This window comes from Rana temporaria, chromosome 1, assembly GCF_905171775.1.
Source record: "Rana temporaria chromosome 1, aRanTem1.1, whole genome shotgun sequence".
In the NCBI taxonomy this organism is placed as follows: Eukaryota; Metazoa; Chordata; class Amphibia; order Anura; family Ranidae; genus Rana; species Rana temporaria.
The window spans coordinates 427,777,781-427,801,579 of NC_053489.1; the positions used below are offsets into that span (position 1 = coordinate 427,777,781).

The 23,799-nt window shown below is 42.1% G+C and overlaps 1 protein-coding gene across 3 annotated transcripts in view; it reads left to right on the forward strand.

Annotated features, from left to right (window-relative positions):
• The window catches only part of LOC120914988 (putative ciliary rootlet coiled-coil protein 2), an 89,839-nt gene that overhangs the window by 61,901 nt on the left and 4,139 nt on the right, over nt 1-23,799 (forward strand). Inside the window, exons 10-13 of one of the 3 annotated variants that reach the window (XM_040325348.1) lie at nt 5,475-5,551; nt 5,647-5,729; nt 11,021-11,119; nt 21,945-22,067. In XM_040325348.1, the coding sequence (XP_040181282.1) occupies nt 5,475-5,551; nt 5,647-5,729; nt 11,021-11,119; nt 21,945-22,067 (382 nt within the window). The remainder of the gene's footprint in view (nt 1-5,474; nt 5,552-5,646; nt 5,730-11,020; nt 11,120-21,944; nt 22,068-23,799) is intronic. The other 2 variants (XM_040325350.1, XM_040325349.1) reach the window with 2 other exon arrangements.

Sequence of the window (23,799 nt, forward strand, 5' to 3'; positions counted from 1 at the left end):
AAGAATGATACCAAGATGATACCTAAACCCGCAGGCATCATTCTGGTATAACCATTCAAAGTCCAGCAACATACCATACGTTGATGGTTCTTGTTGGACATGTATTGTAATCTTTTTTTTTTCATGCAGCCTGTTGGCTGAACGAAAAAAAGAGATTGATCGGTGGGTATGCCCACCATTAGAATACCTCCCTTCATCCACCCACTTCTAATGATGGGCATACATGCACCATTTATATATGCCGAAGCATGGGGGCATCCTCCCACAAAAAAGTTATGCTGCTCACACACGTATGTACGCCGCATAAAAAGTTATGGCGCATACACACGGTCGGACTTTTCCACGGTCAAGCTTCCGACGGAATTTCGACCGTATGTACGCGGCATTAGGAGCAAAATCGCTCCTCCGCCCCTAATGCCCCCATGCTTCGGCATATATGCTCTTTTTTTAACTGTGGTGGTGAAATCACCTCCCACAGTGTTAGAGTCGCGGCTTTATGTATCGTGGGAGCAAACGCTGTTGCTGTCACGCTAAATAAATCTGTGCTGCAACTGAATGGCGTACCTGCTAAGCAAATGATGGTTAACATTATAACAAAGTAACATTACATTTTAACATTAAGATCTTACCATACCATACCTGCAAAGCAAATACCAAAAAAATAAAAACAGTAAAAAATAAAACATTTTTTAACGCAACCTGTGCCTAAAAAATATACATGCCGAAGCATGGGGCCATCCTCCCGCATAAAAAGTTATGCCGCGTACACACGGTCAAACTTTTCCACAGGCAAGCCTCCGTCGGAATTTCGACCGCATGTACGCGGCATTAGGAGCAAAATCGCTCCTCCGCCCCTAATGCCCCCATGCTTCGGCATATATGCTCTTTTTTTAACTGTACAGCGTTGGAGTCACAGCTTTATAAATCGTGGGAGCAAACGCTGTTGCTGTCACGCTAAATAAATCCGCGATGCAACTGAATGGCGTACCTGCTAAGCAAATGATGGTTAACAATAAAACAAACATTACAGTATAACATACCATACCTGCAAAGCAAATACAATAAAACATTGTAAAAATAGAGAGAATAGATATAGAACAATAGTGAGTGGACAGTAGAGAGTGAACATAAGAGAACAATAAAGAGAGGAGAAAAATACAACCACAACTATTTTTGGATTTTTTATTTTATATTTTTTTTGTGTTTTTGTGTGAGTTTTTTTATTTTTATTTTCACTTTTTTTCACTTTTATAAAAACTGTAAGAAAACTGTAAACTGAACGTTGCAGATTATGGTCTCTCAAAATGTGATGGCCATCACATATTCCGAGACCCTGTGTTGGTGTGCCTAGGACTGTGTGGTGCTGTACCCTACGCTAAAACTCAACTAGTGTGTGGTAGCGTTTGAAACATACACCAATGCAGAGACCAGGTTGGTCAGGACAGTCGGGACAATAAAAGCGTGTGTCACGCCTAAATCCGAGTTTGCTGCAGACACGACATCTTTTTTGGCGTTTTTTTTGGGTAGGGGTACCAGGGAGGACAAAAGGAAAATGCCTCTCATACAGCCGGCTCACTGCATTTGCGTTGGGAAGGTGGGGCACAGCACCATCTGGAAACAGAAGGGCTTTGACGATCTCTTCCTGGAATTTTAGGAAGGATCCAGTCCGTCCTGAAGCTCTGTATAGCACATGAGCGTTCAGCAAAGCCAATTGAAACAAATAAACAGACACTTTTTTGTACCAGCGTTTGGACCTCCGGGCAATTAGGTACGGCGCCAACAACTGGTCATTGAGGTCCACCCCTCCCATGTTAAGGTTGTACTCGTGGATACAGAGGGGTTTCTCCACAACACCAGTCGCCGTAGGAATTTGGACTGCCGTGTCTGCGTGAAGCGTGGACAGAACGAAAACATTCCGTGAATCCCTCCACTTCACTGCTAACAAATTATTACACTGTAAGCAGGCTCTCTCCCCCCGACTAAGACGGGATTCTACAAGCCGTTGGGGGAAGCCCCGGCGATTAGGTCGCACGGTGCCACATGCGCCAATTCCATAATCAAAAAGGTGACTAAAAAGTGGCACGCTTGTGTAATAATTGTCCACGTACAAGTGGTACCCCTGTCCGAATAAGGGTGACACCAATTCCCACACTATCTTACCAGCGCTCCCTATGTAATCTGGGCAATTCTTCGGCTCTACGTGACTGTCTTTTCCCTCGTAAACCATAAAGCTAGATGTATAGCCTGTTGCCCTGTCACAGAGCTTATACATCTTGACCCCGTATCTGGCACGCTTGCTGGGAAGGTATTGTTTGAATGACAAGCGGCCAGAAAACTTAATCAGGGACTCATCAACGCAGACAACTTGATGGGGATTATACAAGGCTGCAAACCGTTCGTTGAGGTGGTTTACGAGGGGCCGAATTTTGTAGAGCCGATCGAATCCAGGGTCTCCCCGAGGACGACAGAGTTCATTGTCACTAAAATGCATGAACCGCAAGATCTGCTCGTATCGTGTCCTGGCCATGGAGGCAGAGAAAATGGGCATATGGTGAACTGGGTGTGTGGACCAATACAACCGCAGCTCACTCTTTTTAGTAATGCCCATGAGGAGGGATAGGCCCAGAAAGATCTTAAATTCGGAAACCGTAATTGGCTTCCAATCTCTGGCAAGGGACAGCTGGGGATTAGCGGCGATGAATTGACCAGCGTACAAATTGCTTTGGTCCACAATAGATCTATAGAGATCTTCGGTGAAAAACAGCGAATAAAAATCCAGTGACGTAAAATCAACTGTATTCACCTGAATTCCGGGTTGGCCAGTGAATGGGGGAAGTACGGGTGCTGCAGAAGTGATGGGTACCCAATCAGGATTGGCGAATGCAGCAGGAAGGGCACTATGGGGACGGGCCTGTCTTTGTCGTCTTCTTCTTGGTGGCAGCGGGACACTACTCGTGCTTGCCACCTCTCCAGCTTGAACTGCACTTATGGGACTCGCCACGTCACCAAGTGTTACTGCAGTGCTGGATGTATGACCAGGATGTCCTAGGCCGCTGGTGCTTGCCAGTTCACCAGAAGGAATAGCGGCGCTAGTACTTCTCTGCTCCATACGAGAGCCCTGCGGTTCTTGCACCTCAGCGACAGCAGAAGATCGGGGTCTGGTACGCCTAAACCCTAGCAGGGACCACAACTCCGTCGTCAGAGCTATCTGTCAGGGAGCCACTGTCGTCTACAGGATCGTATTCTGAGCAAGAATTTGACAGATGCGTGACCTCCTCATCACTATCTGTCAGGCTCATAAACAAGTAGGCCTCTTCATCACTGTACCATCGATTTGCCATTTTGGGCTCTAAATTTAGGGGTACGGTGGTGAGATTCACAGGCAAAAAAGCACCTGACCTGTTAGCGACTGAGTCAAGCGCTACCAAAAAAACTGTTAGCGATCACAGAGATCAGGCCTGACTCTGCGAACGCTGCAGTTATGTGTTTTTGTGTTTTGTGTCAGTGATCGATCGATCGATACTGCACTTCGGTGGGCTGGGCGAAGGGGCTAAACGCAGGTGCTAGCAGGTATCTGGGCTGATCCCGCTAACCATGCGTTTTTGGGAACCCTAAATTGCAGGGGACGCTAGTATAGATCTGATCAGATCAGGTATCGATCCGTTCAGATACTATACCACTAAAGGGAGGCGTATGGTGCGTGCGTGGGTGTTAGCGCTATTGGCACTAATCTGACGCTGCCTGGGGCGACGCAGACCCTATCTGGCGCTAAAACCAAACTTTGATCACCCGCCAGGCGATCAGGGGGTTAAAACTTTATTGCAAAAAATATGGCGGGTGCCTTGATGCTATAAAAAATGAACTAGCTAAACTGCGTCACCCGTGACACTTATACTGTGATCACTGGTGACAGGGGGTAATGAAGGGGTTAAACCTTTATTGGGGAGGGTTAGGGGGGGTCCCTAGACTTTTTGGGGCCTAAGACTAATTACCCTAACAATTATTTTTGTCACTAATGACACTAGTACAGCGATCAAAAAAAAATCTGATCGCTGTACTGGGTGACACAGTGACAGGCAGTGAAGGGGTTAATTTGGGGGGTGATCGGGGGGTGATCGGGGGGTTAAATGTATGCCTATGTGACCTGGTGTTAGTGTAGTGTTGTGCAACTCACGTTTCAGATGCTCTCTCCCTCTCAGTCTGGAACGAAAAGACCGACACGAGGGAGAGAGCAGTACTTCCCCTGTCAATGTTTACAAAACATTGACAGGGGAAGACAACCATTGGTTTAGAGTGATCACCAGGTCCAGGCCTGGCCTGGACCTGATGATTGATCAGTTCTGCAACGAATCTGATCATCGGGAACGGCGGGGGGGGCGCGCGCGCGCGCCCCCTTGCCGTTCACGCGCCCGACATTATACTATGTGCTTCCGCCTAGGAGAGCCAACTTGCCGACGTAGAATGGCGGTGCGCGGTCGGCAAGTAGTTAAATGTAACAATTTGGGAATATATTGCATAAGATGGGTTAAATGTTTCCATAGTACACATAGTAATCATTGTGGGCCAGATTCACGTACAGCGGGCGCAAGTTTACGTAACCGGTTTACGTTACACCGCCGCAATTTTTCCGATTTAGTGCCCGATCCACAAAGCACTTACCTGGAAATTTGCGGCGGTGTATCGTAAACAGGTCCGGCGCAAGGGGGTCCAATTCAAATGGGGCGGGTACCATTTAAATTAGGCGCGCTCCCGCGTCGGACGTACTGCGCATGCTCCCGTCGCAAATTTCCCGACGTGCTTTGCGTGAAATTACGACCCGCCGACGTTTTGTGAATCGCAACGTGAAAAAAGATTTACGCCAGGAAAAGTAAAAGATTGAAAAAAAATTCAAAAGCGACGCGGGAAAGACAGGCATACTTTAACATGGTGGAGTACTTTTACACCATGTTAAAGGTGCCCTATCTTTGCGACGGAAATCTAACACTCGCGACGACGTAACGACGGGAAAAATCTTCGTGGATCGCCGTAACTCCTAATTTGCATACCCGACGCTGGTTTACGACGCGTACCCCCCCCCCAGCGGCGGCCGCGGTACTGTATCCTAATATCCGAAAGTGTAAGTCCATTACACCTGTCGGATCTTCTGCCTATCTATGCGTAACTGATTCTATGAATCAGTCGCATAGTTAGAAACAGAGATACGACGGCGTATCAGGAGATACGCCGTCGTATCTCTTTTGTGAATCTGGCCCTGTATTCTTACCCTAGTTTTGTTTGTGATAATTATAGAGTATACATTTAGATTGGAACACATTACTGTTGTGCATACCAGTGTAATTTTCAATTAACATTTTAATGTGTGCTGACTGCTCCTAGGTTTCTGTAGTCTTGAACACGTTAATTACAAGATGTGAGCTGAAATCAGCATTGCTTCATTCATTTTTGGGTACTAAGACATTTTGTTTTCTTTCCAGTAAAAGATCTGAAATGAATGCAGAGATTATTCTTTCCTGCTATCAACATCTGGCAGATTTACTGAGGAAACTGGAATGTAAGTTTGGGTTGTACATATTGAAATATTACACAAATGGCAGTAAAGATGAACACCATTTCTAGTAGTGTTTAATGTTCTTGTTATTTTTATAGGTCATCTCAAGAGCAATGTTAAATTAGATAAGGAAAAGGAACAGATTTTTACATTTCTTTTGGGAACTGTAAAGGAACTCCAGGTAAGATATGTTGGGTATCACAAAGGTAGAGCAGACACAGACATGAACGGTATGTCCCTACATTTATATATTCTGGGTTGATTGCAAAGCTTTTTGGGTTTGGTAAAATATTAAAAGGGGGAGAAGGGTGCTGAAAAGTGGTACAGTTGCAAACAGGGCAGCCATCAGGAATTATGGGGCCCCTTACACAGCTTCAGGCATGGGCCCCCTGGAGCAGAGAACGGGGGGGGGGGGCTGCCGCCTGAAATTGAGAAGCGGGGTGGGTGCTGGTGCGAATTGAGAAGCGTGGGGGGCCCTTTACAATAAAAAGAAGAAATAAAGTGGGGTAGCCATCCGGGGCCCTGGGGACCTCTGGGCCCTTTAATGAAAAATAAATATATATATATATATATATATATATATATATATATATATATATATATATATAAATATATAAATTATTTTTATATAAAAAGAAATTCCAAAAAAGGGGGGTTGCCATCCGGGACCTCTGGGACCTTTAATAAAAAAATAAATATATATAAAAAAAATAAAATAAACATATATAAAAAAAAAAGGTGGGGGTTTCCACATGGGGCCCTGGGGACCTCTGAGCCCTTTAATAAAAAAATAAATATATTTATATATAAAAAAAAAAGAAATAAAATAATATAATTTTTTTTTATTTTTTTTTATAAAAAAAAAGGGGGGTTGCCATCCGGGGCCCTGGGGACCTCTGGGCCCTATAATAATAATAATAATAATAAATATATATATATATATATATATATATATATATATATATATATATATATATATATATATATATATATATATATATATATATAAATACAATAAAAAAATACTTATTTTTTTATAAAAAAATACTTATTTTTTTATAAAAAAAGGGGGGTTGTCATCCTGGGCCCTGGGGATCTCCGGGCCCCCCGTACCCCTAAAAAAAATGGCCCTTTAATAAAAAATAAAATAAAAATATATTATAATTTTTTTTTTTTAAATAATAAAAAAAGGGGGGGGTTGCCTCCGGGCCCCTGGGGACCTCCGGGCCCCTTACAGGTGTGCTGCCTGTACCCCCCTGATGGTGGCCCTGGTTGCAAAAGGGTCTTGAGGGGTGGTAGGACCCAGAGTAATAACTCTTGTTACCTGCAACTGTGAATATTTAGAAGTCCCCATACATCATTGTTGTATATATGTAGACATCAGAGTAGGGTTTTTGTAGGCAAGGAATCAAAATGGTATTGAATACATTCTTTAAACCTCTTCCTATAAACATTGTATGCCTATTTATGGTGTTCTTTGAAACATGTATGTAAAATAGTGACTGTATGGGGTTGATTTATTAAAATCGACAAAATCTACAAAGTATGATGCAGCTGTGCATTGTAGCCAATCAGCTTCTAGCATCAGCTTGTTTTATTAAGCTTTGACTTAAATTTTGCACTCTCTATTTTTAGTAAATCAACCCCTATGTGTCTGTGTAAGTCCCAATGTCTGATAGCAAGCAATAAACACCAATCACAATTTTAAGTAAACAGGGTCACTTTTCCAGCACTTAGATGTGAAAATAATCCGAATAAACTAAATAGCTGCTATATTAAGACAAAAAATCATAAACAGTGAGAAAAAAGTTCTAATCAATAGTTCTTCTGGCTTAAAGGAGTTGTAAAGGAAAACAACTTTTTGCCTAAAATTAATGTCTGCAAGGTAGACAGACAGAATAGTGTAATGATTCTGTTAAAAAACAAGTAAATACCTATTAAATTCCTTCATCTATATCACCTCCGGCATTCTAGTTTCTGTTCTCTCATTCACTTCCTGGTTTGCATCGCTCGTTCATGTAAGAACTACATTTCCCAGTATGAATTGCGGCACACCCAGTAATTCACACCTCCTTGAAGTCTCTAACACGTAGAGAGCATCCTGCCACACAGATGTAGTTCCCAGGAGGGGGTGAGCACGTTACTGACCACCGCAGTAAAGCCTCCCTTCACGGTGGTCAGTAAAATCAGACAAGCAGGAAGTGAACAGAACAGAGAAGAAATAGAGCAACTTCTGAGCAAAAACGAACAATGAGGAAGTGAAAAGAGGAATGTCTGCAGGTAAAGGATGCTTATTATGAAACAAATTGTTTTCCTTTACAACCCCTTTAAGCAGTGCTTCACATTAATTACATACAGAAATAAACTAATAGTAGTGTGAATCCAGGTGAGAGATGTTAATCCGGAGTACTTGTATAACAGTTCATAGGGAAAGCATATGTTTAAATATTAAACCTTCACCACACCAAGTGATTCCACTCCTTTAGGAGTTGCACTCTCCAGATTTATAATTAATAAATGCCTTTGGATACATTATGTCTTTGCGATCACTGCCTAGAAGCCATCTGCCCGAATATCCAGAAATGATAAACAAAAGCATTTCAAACGTTGCGGTCCTGTGATTCACTCAGCTCTACAAGCCATAACCATTCAGTGTGCTTGGACATAAGGAAGGAAACAATCCTCATAGTGTGAATCCGTTATAACTTTATTCATAAACGGAACCCCTTCCCTTATCCCTATGAACTTACAAACAAATTTAAAAGATAGCGTTCGGTATAAAAATATTGCACTGTGTATTAAGTTCCAATAGTCTCACCACCATTCGTGAAGATCTGATCGTTCATGGTGGTTCCTGGGAGGAGATCAAAACAGATGACAGATGCAGAAAGCGGTGTGGTCAATTCCGTCTTTGTCAATAGGCGTGGCCCCACGGCACAAACTTGCATCTTTATAGCCTCCCAATATTGCACATTAACCCCCTTATGAAAGTTGGGACAAAATCCTCAATGGCTCTCACCACAAAAGTCCCCCATTGGTTCTCTCCATCAGTGGTGCTATTTTGACTTCTTAAGGCGATCAAGTCAAGTGTAGGAATGGCAGTTCCAAAGATCCCCACATCCACATGCTGAGGCTGTCCAAACCACTCGCCCACAAATCGCCAAGGTAAAGCTATTGCCAATACATATTAAAGGCAAAACATAAATTCATATTAGTTCATAATTGATTCTTATAGTACATTTCATAAACTTTACACAACAATAAAAGCCTAATATCTATGGAATCTTAGGTACAATTCCTCCTGACCTGCATGAACTGCCCCTTCTGTATATTCTGTAACCAAGTTGAATGATGGCCACTATGTATCGACAAATAACTATTTCAATCTGAGGACTTGAAATATACCTTAGTAATTAGTTGTTTTGGCTGTCTGAAAACAGTGACATACAGGTAGTTGACCTGATCTGTACTGGGCTGATAATCTAATTTGATATTATTAGTCCTTTAATGACTATTCCGTGCCTGCCCAGACCAGGAATTAATCATCAATTTACCTTTTATAAAACAGGAGTTCAGTTCTCCTTTGGGCACAGATTAATTTATCCTCCTACTCGCCCATGAAGAGGTTAGCTAGACTGGGCACTCATTTTGTGCCCATCGCAACCCCATCTTCTGAGTATAGAAACAATCCCCTTACCAAAAGTAGTTGTGTTGTTCCTTATATCCGAGCACACTGAATGGTTATGGCTTGTAGAGCCTGAGTGAATCACAGGACCGGAAATCCTTTTGTTGATTGTTTCTGGATAAACGGCCAGATGAATTCTAGGCAGAAATTGCAAAGGCATAACATATCCAAAGGCGTTTATAACTGTTATTGGCGTATAACACTCACTTTTTTACCCTGAAAATAGAGGGTAAACTTTGCCTGTGTGTTATACGCAGGGGGCTGTGGAAAGTTTTTTTCCTAAAACGTCCCCCTTAAAGTTAGGGTGCGTGTTATATGCCTGTGCGCGTTATACGCCGATAAATACAGTAATTATAAGTCTGGTGAGTGCAACTCCTAAGGGAGCGGAATCACTTGGTGTGGTGAAGGTTTAATGCTTAAACATCTGATGTTTTCCATATGAACTGTTATACAAGTACTCTGGATTAACATCTCTCACCTGAATAAACACCAATAATAAATAATTTATTTAGTAGAATTTATGTAGTTTCATGGAAATAAGGAATAGCATTCACTCTGAGTGGTTTGAAAAAATGTGCTATTAGAAAGATTTTGCAAGTGCACAGCACAGCCCATAAGATGATAGACAAGGTTAAGAACTCTTATGCCCTGTACACACGATCGGTTCATCCGAAGAAAACGGTCTGATGGATTTTTTCATCATATATCCGATGAAGCTGACTTTCATCAGTCTTGCCTACACACTATCAGTTAAAAAAACGATCGTGTCAGAATGCGGTGACATAAAACACTACGACATGCTGAGAAAAATGATGTTCAATGCTTCCAAGCATGCGTCGACTTGATTCTGAGCATGCGTGGATTTTTAACCGATGGATGTGCCCACAGACGATCGTTTTTTTCTATCGTTTTTTTAACCATCAGATAATTTTAAAACAAGTTCCTAGTTTTTTCACCGATGGATAAAAAACTGATGGGGCCCACACACGATCGGTTCATCTGATGAAAACAGTCCATCAGACCATTTTCATCAGACGTACCGATCGTGAGTATGCGGCATAAGCTCTGCTTTACTGGAGGAAGAGTAGTTTTTCAGGGGTTTGTTCACCAGAGGGGTCTAAGGAGCCCTCAGTGTCAAGTTGCTCAGTGCCACAGCCCTCTTCAAAGGATACTGGCAGTTAGACAGAGGTGAAAAAAAACTGTGAGTCCTGGAGCCTCCTGGTTTTTCTAAACCAATTCTATTGTTTTATTAGCTTTTTCTTTAAAGGGGTTGTAAAGACAAAAATATTTTCCTCTTAAATTAAAGTCTGACAGTAGCTGATAAAGTAAAAAGTAATGTTTTGCATTATAACTAGTTTGATACCTGTTGAAATCGAGCTGTTTTATTCGCCTCCGTCACTCCTGAATCGTTATTCTCACTGACTTCCTGGTTTGCGGTGCGCATTCATTCTTGCTACATCACGGCCTAATGGGAACTACAGTTCCCATTAGGCTTAGCCTCCATGCCTGTGAGGGATAAGAGAGCATCTTCACACAGGGCTGTAGTCATAGGGAGGGGGTGAGCACATTCTGCTTTCCACCATGGAAAACAGCTCAGATGCTGGTGGAAAGCAAGAAGAGGAGAGACAGGAAGTGGCATTTTCAAACCTGGATTACTGTATTTTGGAGGTCAAAAGGAAAAACGAGGTAAGTGATATTTAAATGCTCTAGCTTACAGCAATCAATTGATCTAATAAAAAACAAACCTTTAGTGTTCCTTTAACTTCCTTTTCTTCATTGTATCACAGGATGGTAAGCTTTCAAGTAATAAAAGCAGAGATCAAGTGGAGGAACTTCTAAATGAACGTAAGGATTTGCGAGAAAATTACCACATGAGACTTAATCAGGTAGATGATATATAATATATACTGTACCTATGTCACAAAACAATAGTAGAATGTTGACTCACCAAAAACTAATAATGTTTTGGTAACCAAGTTGGGGGATGTTCTTTCAGAAGATTCACCTTTTGCAGTACTTTAGTATGTGCTGGATTTGCGTGATCCTGCAAATTAGGAGGGGCTAACACCATATGTGGTCAAATAGGGTTTTAGGAAAAAAAATATTTAAAGAAAGAAAAAAAAGTTAAATACACTTTGAGGGGTCTCTCACTTTACAAAAAATATTATATTTTTAAAATTGCTATTTTCAAGTCCTCAAGGCTATTATTCGTGCACTGTTATTTAATACAAACTGTAAAATAGTGCATACAGTATTTATTTTATGGATTGTTTTGCATAATGTCAGGAAATGTCATATGCTCTATCACGTATACAACTTTGGTTTATGTGCCGGTATACATAATCTAAGTATGGTTTTCGGATGTGGTTGCTACTGCTGGTTTTGTCTGTGCACATTGACATATCTGGCACTTTTTATACCTACAAGGAAATGTGCCATTTTTCTCAATTTCCAAATCTCTGATGAGGAGGGTGCTCGGTTTTTTTTGCTGTCTATATAGAATAAGTGGTTGGGTTCTGAGAGGATTTCTTTACTTCTGTAGTCCTTATGTAATATTGGCTGTAGTTTCTTGGACTTCTTTCTCAGTTAAAGAACTTTAATGCCTCTTATGCCGCGTACACACGATCATTTTTCGGGTTGTAAAAAACGAAGTTTTTCAGGCTCTAGAAAAAACAACGTTTTTTTCAACTTCATCATTAAAACAGCCTTGCCTACACACGATCGGTAAAAAAAAATGCTCTAGCAAAGCGCGATGACGTACAACACGTACGACGGCACTATAAAGGGGAAGTTCCATTCAGATGACGCCACCCTTTGGGCTGCTTTAGCTGATTTTGTGTTAGTAAAAGACGATTCGTGCTTTTCTGTCTGTTACAGCGTGATGAATGTGCTTACTCCATTACGAACGGTAGTTTTACCAGAATGATCGCTCCCTTCTCATAACTTTCTTCTGAGCATGCGCAGGTTTTTCACGTCGTTAAAGCCAACACACGATCATTTTTTACAACCCGAAAAACGACAACGTTTAAAACGTTGTGGAAAAATAGAGCATGTTCGAAAAAAAATTGGGCTGTTTTTCAGAACCCGAAAAATGCTTTAAAGCACACACGATCGTTTTAAATGACATTTTTAAAAAACTTCGTTTTTTACAACCCGAAAAATTATTGTGTGTACGCGGCATTACACACATTTCCGAGAAAAAAAGTCCAACAGGCTTTTTTTCTTGGAAAGTCAGGCCGTGTGTAATGCCGCGTACACACAAAAACGAAGTTTTTTAAAAATGTCATTTAAAACGATTGTTTTAAATGACGACCCTTTGGACTACAGGAGAGTCAGGATGCCCACTAACACACAGCTCCTTTCTCTATCTGCAATGTAAAACCTTTATTCCAAAACAAAACTGTTGCTGTAAGTGCTTTTAAAGTGTTAGATGGAGTTTGGCTTCAATTTGCTAGGGCATCTAAATCGGCTAGTACATCTAATACTCCCCTTCCCCCAGATTAACATTACTGCTGTCCAAAGGTGCCTCTCTTGTTGCTCCATCCAGAGTCACTCTAAAGGCCCATACACACATTCAGACTTTTTGACAACAATGGTCCGACGGACGTGTTTTATCGGACAATCCGACCATCTGTATGCTCCATTGGACAATTGTTTTCGATTTTTCAATGGACAAATGTTTGCTGTGAATGCTCTCAAACTTTCCGACAACAAATGTCCGATGGAGGATAATCCAATCGTGTGTACACAAGTCCATCAGACTAAAATCCAAAGTTCAAACTAGCATGCTCAGAACCAATGCTAAACATCAGACAACAATAGCAGAAGTTGCCCAAAGGGTGGCGGTAAAGAACTGAAAAACCACGTGGTTTGGTGAATGTGGGCTGAAAAAATTCTGCAGACCAATATCATGCCCAACGCCCCTTCGGACAAAAATCCACGGAAAAGTCAGATGGAAGTCCGATCGTGTGTATGAGACTTAAGACAGGAGCTTTATTACTGGCTTGATTAGATGAAAACAGAGGGAAAAAAGCCTAAAAAACAAAACGAATGCAGCCACCACATCTAAGGATTAGTAAGCTGCAATATATTACATTTTGGTTTTAGGTTTAATACCACTTTAAGTTTTTGACCTATGTTCAATCAGGACTCCCTGAGTGTGTGCTTAATTTGCTTCCCAGATTAGAAAAGAGGACATATGTGAGGTATTCAAATGTGTGAAACAATCAGAGCCACCCTAATAATTAATCAAGTGCAAAATTGCAGCCGCTATACACTCTAAGTGAAATCACTATACTTTAAAAATCTCTCTCTCTAAATATATATATATATATATATATATTGTAGCAGGGCGGTACACTGTCAGGATGACGGTCTCATAGACAGCAAGTTCACTAATGAGTCAGCTATGTTCTGGGCTTTAAGTAATCACTAGACCAAGGCTATAGGCTCCCAGTTGGAGACGACTCCACCCTGCAGACAAGAGGTCTGGGTATGGGAGTCAGTACGGCTTCACCTAGTAGAGAGAGGTGAGAATCAGTGTAGCACGAGGCTACTTGCTTCACGCACTGAGGTGCTGAGCATCCGGTCTGTGGGGGACAGACCAAGGCCCTAAAGCATAAGGCCTGAGCTGGAGAGCTGTGTTTACAAGCCAGGAGGGCTGAATATAATTTACTTTGGTAGCAGGACTGAAGTACTGAATACCCCTGCGAGGGAATCTTCTGTTTGTTTTAAACTTTGTTTTAAATAAAAGTGTGCGAAACAAGTCCTGAAAAGGAGTTGTTAATCGGTTTCAGCGGCTTTGCTGTAAATTGAAATTAACAACAGGTGCACTAGATGGGCAACAATGAGACAACCTCCAAAACAGGAATGGTTTTTCAGGTGACCTCCACCTGAAAACCCATTCCTGTTTTGGAGGTCGTCTCATTGTCAAAAACAGTCAGAAAAGATGAGTAGGGAAAAAAATGTCAGACACGTCTCCTCGTCTGACATTTTTTTCCCTACTCATCTTTTCTGACTGTTTTTGACTAGTTTTGCATTTGGCTTGGGTCAGTGTCACTACTGGTAGCACAAGGCAATACTTGGACCCTATGCAGGTTGCACAGGCAGTCCAACTCCTGCAGGATGGCACATGAATACGTGTCATTGCCAGAAGGTTTGCCGTGTCTCCCAGCACAGTCTCAAGAGCATGGAGGAGATTCCAGGAGACAAGCAGTTACTCTAGGAGGGCTGGACAGAGCCGTAGAAGGTCCTTAACCCATCAGCAGGACCGGTATCTGCTCCTTTGTGCAAGGAGGAACAGGATGAGCACTGCCAGAGCCCTACAAAATGACCTACAGCAGGCCACTGGTGTGAATGTCTCTGACCAAACAATCAGAAACAGACTTTATGGGGGTGGCCTGAGGACCTGACATCCTCTAGTGTGCTCTGTGCTCACTGCCGGACACTGTGGAGCTCGATTGGCATTTTCCATTGAACACCAGAATTGGCAGGTTCGCCACTGGTGCCCCATGTTTTTCACAGATGAGAGCAGGTTCACCCTGAGCATATGTGACAGACGTGAAAGGGTCTGTAGAAGCCGCAGAAAACTTTAGGCTGCCTGTAACATCGTTCAGCACGACCGGTTTGGTGGTGGGTCAGTGATGGTCTGGGGAGGCATATCCATGGAGGGATGCACAGACCTCTACAGGCTACACAATGGCACCCTGACTGCCATTAGGTATCAGGATAAAACCCTACGCTGATGCAGTGGGTCCTGGGCTCCTCCTTCACGACAATGCCTGGCCTCATGTGGCGAGAGCATGCAGCCAGTTCCTGGAGGATGAAGAAATTGATACCATTGAATGGCCCCCACGCTCACCTGACCTAAATCAAAAAGAACACCTCTAGGACATTATGTTTCGGTCCATTCAGTGCCGCCAGGTTGCACCTCAGTCTGTTCAGGAGCTCAGTGATGCTCTGGTCCAGATCTGGGAGGAAAAACCCCAGGACACCATCCGTCGTCTCATTAGGAGCATGCCTCGATGTTGTCAGGAATGCATATAAGCACTTGGGGGCCGTACAAACTACTGAGGACCATTTTGAGTTGTTGCAATGACATTTCAGCAAAATGGACTAGCTTTCTGCAGATATGTTCTGACTTGATCTGAAGAAGGGCGTTGGCATGTAAGCCCGAAACGGACATCCATGTCTGAATATTTTAAAAACTTTTTTGGTATGTAACCTAACGAGAATATTTGGAAAAATAAAACCATTTGCAGCAACTCTTGAACTTTTCTTATATATATATATATATATATATATATATATATGGTCGGTGGGAAGACCTGTTTGCTGGCACTATACCGAGTATACCGAGTGCAGTTCTCCTCCACTTCTTTGCATATATTATATATATATATATATATATATATATATATATATATATATATATATATATATATATATATATGTGTGTGTGTATATATATATATATATATATATATTGTGAGGGTGGGACTCTGTGCTATGGGAAAGATTGCTGGTTTACGCCAGATTTTAGAGAGAAAGGCACGCTGATTGTACAGCTGTGTGTTGGGCTATTTAGTTGTGACCTGACTATGGCTCAGGGCCCCACCCACAGACAGAAAGTCTGTCCCGGGAATCAGGTGTAGTGATGAGAGGTTATTGCGGTCTGTCACTGCTGGAAGAAAAAGTCCTCATGAGTTTAATGAAGCGCCACCTGAGCAAAGTGGTGAAGTTATGTTATTGCAGCCTGCTGTATTTAAAAATGTGTCTGCAGTGGAGCCACTCTGTCCTGTGTCTCCTTTGGCAGTTGGAGCCGTACTGCATAGTACCTCAGATGGGAGCCCAGAGAAAGTAGACTGGGACAGATGGGCCATAAGTTTGTTGGCTATATTGAAAGAAGGCTCAGTGGGTAAGAGTGGAGTGGACACAAGTTCTGCTATGCAAAATGGAGAATGGAGAGACTGCAGGGCCGGTAGACATGGGTGCGTTGGCTTTTGCAGAAGTTAACCCTGTCCAGTTGGAAGGATCTGAAAAGGACGCATACATAGCAGAGGTTTTGTCCACAGCAAAAGAGATGAGGAATGTTGAGCGTCAGGTTGATGGGGTAATGGATAGCGATTTGGAGTCGCTCAGTGTTGCTCAAAGTGAGAGGATGAGTGTGACACATGCAATTTGCAGTGCTCACGGGGAGCCGCAAGTTTTGTCAGTTGCCATTGAGGTAGAGGTCTCTTTAAATGACTCAGCCTCTCACGTTTTAGTAAATGAGCCCATCCACATCGTTAGTAAAAGAAAAGTTCCTAGAGTTCTGTGTTTAGATGTGGCATGTCTAGAAATAACTGAGATGTTGTTGCAATTGGTGTACACCTGCATGTATCCACAGCGTAGTAGCAATCGGTGGACACAGGTGGTACAGGCGGTGTTAGGCAGTGTTGATGAAAATTGGTTGCTGTACTGTTGGTTAATTTTGTGCAAAGTTGTCTCACAGTTCTCTTCGAGAGTGCTTCCAGCGGCGGTTGTGTGCAGAAGGCGCTCAGGAGAATTGTTAGAGAAATCAGAAATAATAGACATAGTGGAAGTCTCTCCGTATGCTAATGTCATGGGGTGTATTCCTACGGGTGCGGTCCGAGGTATGGCTGAGCAGTGGTTGGTACATGACGCACGTACTGTCTCACCCTCTAGACCTCATGTAAAGGAAGGGCTCGGAATGGACGTGGCAGTAGTGGGAATTCAGTCCATCACTCGCAGAGAGGTGCGGTTTAACGTACCCGGAGACACTTTGACAGGAAATGACAGTAATGGTAACTGTAACGGAAAAGTGTATGAGAAGCACTGTAGAGCACTATCGGACAGCTCAGAGGTATTGGTTGAGGTACCAATGGACACAGAAATGGTTAAAGAGATTGGTGTGGGAAAATGTGCATTGGTAGGACAATTGCTATTGAAGTGTTGGACAACAGGGGGCAATGTAAAAAACTGAGGGACTGTCCCATAGGGAGTAACTGCTTGCCTGTAGGTGGTCCCTCCATAGACACTGTCCTAGCAAACAAGGAGACAAGAGGTCCCAATGACAATGTTGAGTTGAATAACCCCTTGTGGAACATTGTTAGTGAGGTTAAACAGAAGGATGTGGTGTTGATCTCAGATGGTTTGGTTGCCAAAGGTAACCACATAGGGGTTAGTGAACCTGAGAAACAAATGTTGTTGGTTAATGTTGCGTCAGGTAGTGAGAGCGATCAGTCCCTGACAGATTTCATGGAAGTGGGTCCCCAACAGTCCCAGGAGAGTAGGTCTGTGGGAGGAAAAATAAGGATCTTGAGGCCAGAAGGTAAAAGGGGCCTACGCAGCCAATGGCTGGCACGGAGGTGTCCCATTTATGATGATGGGTTTATGTGTTCCTCCCTCCGGTTCGAAACAAGAGGGGAGGAAATGTGAGGGTGGGAAAGATTGCTGGTTTACACCAGATTTTAGAGAGAAAGGCACGCTGATTGTACAGCTGTGTGTTGGGCTATTTAGTTGTCACCTGACTATGGCTCAGGGCCCCACCCACAGACAGGAAGTCTGTCCCGGGAATCAGGTGGATTCCCAAATCCCTCTGAGAGGAGTCAGAGGCTGTATGCATGTCTGCAGGAGGCAGATGTCATTAATGATTGAGCAGCAAGAAGCTGATAGGAGTAAGCTAGGTGTGTGCTTAACTCTAATAGGTAGATTCAGGTACGGCCGCGCAATTTTAGGACGGCGTAGCCTAGCGTGTTTACACTACGCCGCCTTAAGTAAGAGAGGCAAGTACATGATTCACAAAGTACTTGCCTCCTTACTTAGGGCGGCGTAGTGTAAACGCGGCGGGCATAAGGGCGTCTAATTCAAATGGGTTGGGGGGGCGTGTTTAATGGTAATGAGGCTTGACCTCACGTTTTTTATGTTTTTTTGTCACTGCGCATGCGCCGGGCGACTACATTTCCCAGTGTGCATTGCGGTTACGTACGCCGCACGGGCCTATTGATTTCAACGTGGACGTAAACGACGTAAATCCCAATTCGTGGACGACTTACGCAAACAACGTAAAAATTTCGAATTTTGCTGCGGGAACGGCGGCCATACTTGACATTACTATTCCACTAGAGCCTAGCTCTAACTTTACGCGGCCTATCTCTTACGTAAACGGCGTAAAAGTACTGTGTCGGCCTGGCGTATGTTCGTTAATCGGCGTATCCCCTCATTTACATATTCTACACCGACCGCAATGGAAGCACCACCTAGCGGCCATCCCAAATATTGCAATCTAAGATAGGACGGCGCAAGCCGTCGTATCTTAGATAAGTTTAAGCGTATCTCTGTTTGAGCATACGCTTAAACTTAGGTCGGCGTAGATTCTGAGTTAGGTCGGCTTATCTACTGATAAGCCGGCCTAACTCTTTGTGAATCTACCTAGAATAAACTATTTGTTCTGAGGAACAGACTTTAGGCCTAGGCTAGAGGCCTGAAACAGCCGGATAGCAAGTGTGATAGCCAGGAGGCTAAACTGTTGATTTGGCAAGATACAGGAATGGTGGAACCCCCTGCGAGGGCTGCTATTGTATTTGTGAACTTTTGTGCTTTTAAATAAAAGTGGGCTACCAGGCCCTTAAAAACTCAGTTCTGGACTGGCGTACTCACTGGAAAACGCACCTATCCCTGGAGTCTAATAACCCCAATCTTACAATATATATATATATATATATATATATATATATATATATATATATATATATATATATATATATATATATATTTTTTTTTTTTTTTTCATTTTCTGAATCCGCATTTTTGGGATGTGGATATTTTAGCACTGCTGATCGCTTCAAGTTTTCTTAGGTGATATTTTACATTATTGATTTACTTACAAGCAGCTGCTTTTTTGTGCATTTATTTTCTTATAGTTGTCATCTATTTTCTTTTGAGCAATAGGGAACAAGTGATTGGTTTAATCATTGGTTCTTTTTTACACATATTTTATAGTGTCTGAAATATTTCTAAAGGAGTTTTGTGATCACAGCATACACTTTTTTTTTTTTTTTTTTTTTAAACATCAGCATTGTAATAGCAGAGAAAAATAAAGGAAGAAATTACTGTGCTGCTAAGTGGGAGTGGGGCAGCTGCTAGCACTAAAACATACAGAAAAATATGTGACAAAGGTAAAAAAAAAAAAAATATGCAGCGCTAAAGGGGTGAGCAAACCCTGGTGGACAGGATGTATAAGAGGGATATAAATCAATATATACACAAGTAGGAAAAAATGCCACAATAGCGACGTTGGTAAGAAAATCAAAAATGGGTATAACAGAAAGTGAATTGCTGTATATACAAGCATCTCAGCATAAGTGACTCATGTTGGTCCAAACATCAATAAAATGTGAACGTAAGCTGATCTTAAAAAGTCTAATGAAAAACTGCACACAGCAACAGATGAAATGTCTATGCGACAATGAGGTTGATATTAACAGATCTTCCAGCTGATTGGGAGGTGGGGTGTAGAGCTTGACGATGGACTAAGATATAAACAAGGAGACAATCCTATACAGATAAGTTGGATACTCTTAGGCCCCGTACACACGGTCGGACAAAACCGATGAGAATGGTCCGACGGTTCACCGCTGAAGTGGCCTGATGGTCTGATGTGTGTACACACCATCCGTTCAAAATCCGATCGGGTCAGAACGCGGTGACGTAAAACACACAACGTGCTGAAAAAACGAAGTTCAATGCTTCCAAGCATGCGTCGACTTGATTCTGAGCATGCGCGGGTTTTGAACCGATGCTTTTGTGTACTAACCATTGGTTTGGTCCGATCGGGCAGCGGTCCATCGGTTCAGTTTTGAAGCATGTTTTAAAATTTTGGACCGAAGGAAAACAGACCGATGGCCTATACACACGGTCGGTTTGGTCCGATGAAACTGAACTTCGGTTCATTCTCATTGGTTCGGTCCGACAGTATGTACCGGGCCTTACCGTGTGGCGTGGACCCAAATACCTTTCAGTCTGGGTCAATCAAGCAGAGGTAAGAGTGATGTTGCAACAGGCTCTTCCCGTCAACGTCTCTGTCAGTGTTTTGTAGCCTCTCCCGTCATAAATCCTGATGAGATCCTCCACATTCATGAACTCCCGGCAGCTTGCTGGTGTATGCTGAAGCAGTAATGTTACTCTTCCACAGCTTGAGGGTATGGAAAAAACATGGAAAAAAGCAAAAAAAGCCTCCACATGGCGTAGATTAGAATAACCAAAAAGGGGTTTATTAAAACACAGGAACGAAACAAAAATATAAAAATGGCAGATAAAAAATAGTAAACATCCGGCAATGGTTACACAAATCACAGATCACAGATAAAAAAAAGCGCAGTATAGGCAGCAGGCGTAGAACCCTATGCATTTCGTCCTATAGGACTTCTACAGGGGTATACACTAGCCAGCCAACGTCCTCTCATAGCCATTCAATTATGTCTACAAATACTATATAAGCGCAGAGGTGGCTGGCTAGCGTATACCCCTGTAGGGACGAAATGCATAGGGTTCTACGCCTGCGGCCTATACTGCGTTTTTTTTATCTGTGATTACTTTGTGTAACCATTGCCGGATGTTTACTATTTTTTATCTGCCATTTTTATATTTTTGTTTCGTTCCTGTGTTTTAATAAACCCCTTTTTGGTTATTCTGATCTACGCCATGTCGAGGCTTTTTTTGCTTTTTTCCATTTTTTTTTTCTATACCCTCAAGCTGTGGAGGAGTAACATTACTGCTTCAGCATACACCAGCAAGCTGCTGGGAGTTCATGAATGTGGAGGATCTCATCAGGATTTATGATGGGAGAGGCTACAAAACACTGACGGAGACGTTGACGGGAAGAGCCTGTTGCAACATCACTCTTACCTCTGCTTGATTGACCCAGACCGAAAGGTATTTGGGTCCACGCCACATGGTAAGAGTATCCAACTTATCTGTATAGGATTGTCTCCTTGTTTATATCTTAGTCCACCGTCAAGCTCTACACCCCAACTCCCAATCAGCTGGAAGATCTGTTAATATCAACCTCATTGTCGCAAAGACATTTCATCTGTTGCTGTGTGCAGTATTTCATTATACTTTTTAAGATCAGCTTACGTTCACATTTTATTGATGTTTGGACCAACATGAGTCACTTATGCTGAGATGCTCGTATATACAGCAATTCACTTTCTGTTATACCCATTTTAGATTTTTTACCAATGTTGCTATTGTGAAATTTTTTCCTACTTGTGTATATATTGATTTATATCACTCTTATACATCCTGTCCACCATTGTAATAGCAATACAAGCAATGGATATTTGATAGGCCAATAAATACTTACTTAAAAAATCTCCATTCATGTTCTCAGTTCTTCCTGTCTGCTGGCCATCTCTTTCCATGATGTCTTGTTGCCCGCAAGCAGTGATTCCTGTATTGACTCTTGAAACTTTTCCTCTCAGCACCTCTATAGTCCCGAAGGCAGGCTCTGTGAAATGTGTGATGCAGCCTACTCACATTAAAAAAGTGTCATAGAACTCAAGGAAGTAAATGACTGAGATTTCTTCAAAAAGAAAGGTTACTTCAAGATTGTTTGGATTAATAGGAATAGGCTAGAAAAACTTGAAATACAATGTGGAAATGAATATTATGGCATTTTGACTATCGATACACTTTAACTCTTAATAGATTACAGCTGTTATAATTGAACTGAAACATCTGAGACAAGCATATAATGGGATTGTAAAGAATTCTTTGGATCCTGATGACAGGGATGCAATAGCGTGGATAAGCAGAGTACAAGCAATTAAGGTAGGAGTTCCAATAGCTAAGGTTTGCCATAAAACAAAATTGTTCTTCTAATCTAGTACACTTCCAGAATTACAAAAATTGTGGACAACATGATTGAAATGTATTGTTTAGACTCACCTCAGTGCCATTGACTCCTTATTATAAAACATTTAGAGATCCATTTCCTAAGTGCTTTATCAGCACTGTTTTGTTTAAATGGGCATATCTACTACCTGTGTGACCTTGTGCACAGGAACCCAAAAGTACCATGGTCACCCAAAAGGAATCTTCACATAACAAGGCAAATTGTCAGGGTGGAAGAGGGTCTTCCCCTGTGGTACTCATAGTCTATGCTGCTCTGTATTGGGACCTCATCCTTGTTATGCCTTGTACACACGACCGGTTTTCACAACGAAAAAACTGAAATTTCTTATATTGGTCGAGAAAACTGTGTGTATGCTCCCTGGCAGTTTTCTCGATGAAAAAAATTGCTGCAAAAAAATTAAAACTTGCTCTCTTTTTTCTCGTCGTGTTTCACGTCAGTCGTTTTCTCGTCGCAAAAAATGGTCCTGTGTATGCTTTTCCATGGGGAAAAAATGCGCATGCTGAGAATCAAGTATGAGACAGCAGCGCTCGTTCTGGTAAAACTAGGGTTCGGAATGGAGATAGCACATTCATCACGCTGTAACGGACTGAAAAGCACGAAGATTGAAAAACGCGAATCGTCTCTCACCAAACTTTTACTAACACATGGATCAGCAAAAGCAGCCCAAATGGTGGCACCATTTGAAAGGAACTTCCCTTTTATAGTCCCATCGTACGTGTTGTACGTCACCACGCTTTGGTCGGACGTCAAGCTGGAGAGGAATCACGTTGTGAAAAACGACGGGTTTTTGAACGTCAGGAAAAACGATGGTGTGTACGCGGCATAAGAGTTTGTTCATACCAGTTCAGTAAAGCTGTGTTGATTGTCACAGGTCACACAAAAAACAATTGCGACAAAATTATTTGCTACAAAATAGCAAACATAGATTTAAAAAAATATTTATATCTTTTTTTCTTTTTTTTAAGTCCTGACCACAATGATTAACCACTTCAATACAGGGCATTTTCACCCCCTTCCTGCCCAGACCAATTTTTAGTTTTCAGCGCTGTTGCACTTTGAATGACAATTGCGCGGTCGTGCAACGTGGCTCCCAAACAAAATTTACGCCCTTTTTTTCCCACAAATAGAGATTTCTTTTAGTGGTATTTGATCACCTCTGCAGTTTTTATTTTTTGAGCTATAAACAAAAGAAGAGCGACAATTTTGAAAAAAACACAATATCTTTTACTTTTTGATTTAATAAACATCAGAATTTTAAAATAAAAATTTTTTTTTTTCCTCACTTTAGACTAATACGTATTCTTCTACATATTTTTGTTAAAAAAAATCGCAATAAGCGTATTTGATCGGTTTGCGCAAAAGTTCTAGCGTCTACAAAATAGGGAATAGAATTATGGCATTTTTATTTATTTTTATATTTTTACTAGTAATGGCGGCGATCTGTGATTTTTATTGTGACCGTGACTTTGCGGCGGACATATCGGACACTTTTGACACATTTTTGGGACCATTCACATTTACACAGCGATTATTGCTATAAAACTGCACTGATAACCCCTTCCCTGCCAGTCACATTTACACAGTTAACACTAGGGGGCGCTGAAGGGGTTAAATATGTTCCCTAAAGTGTGTTCTAACTGTAGGGGG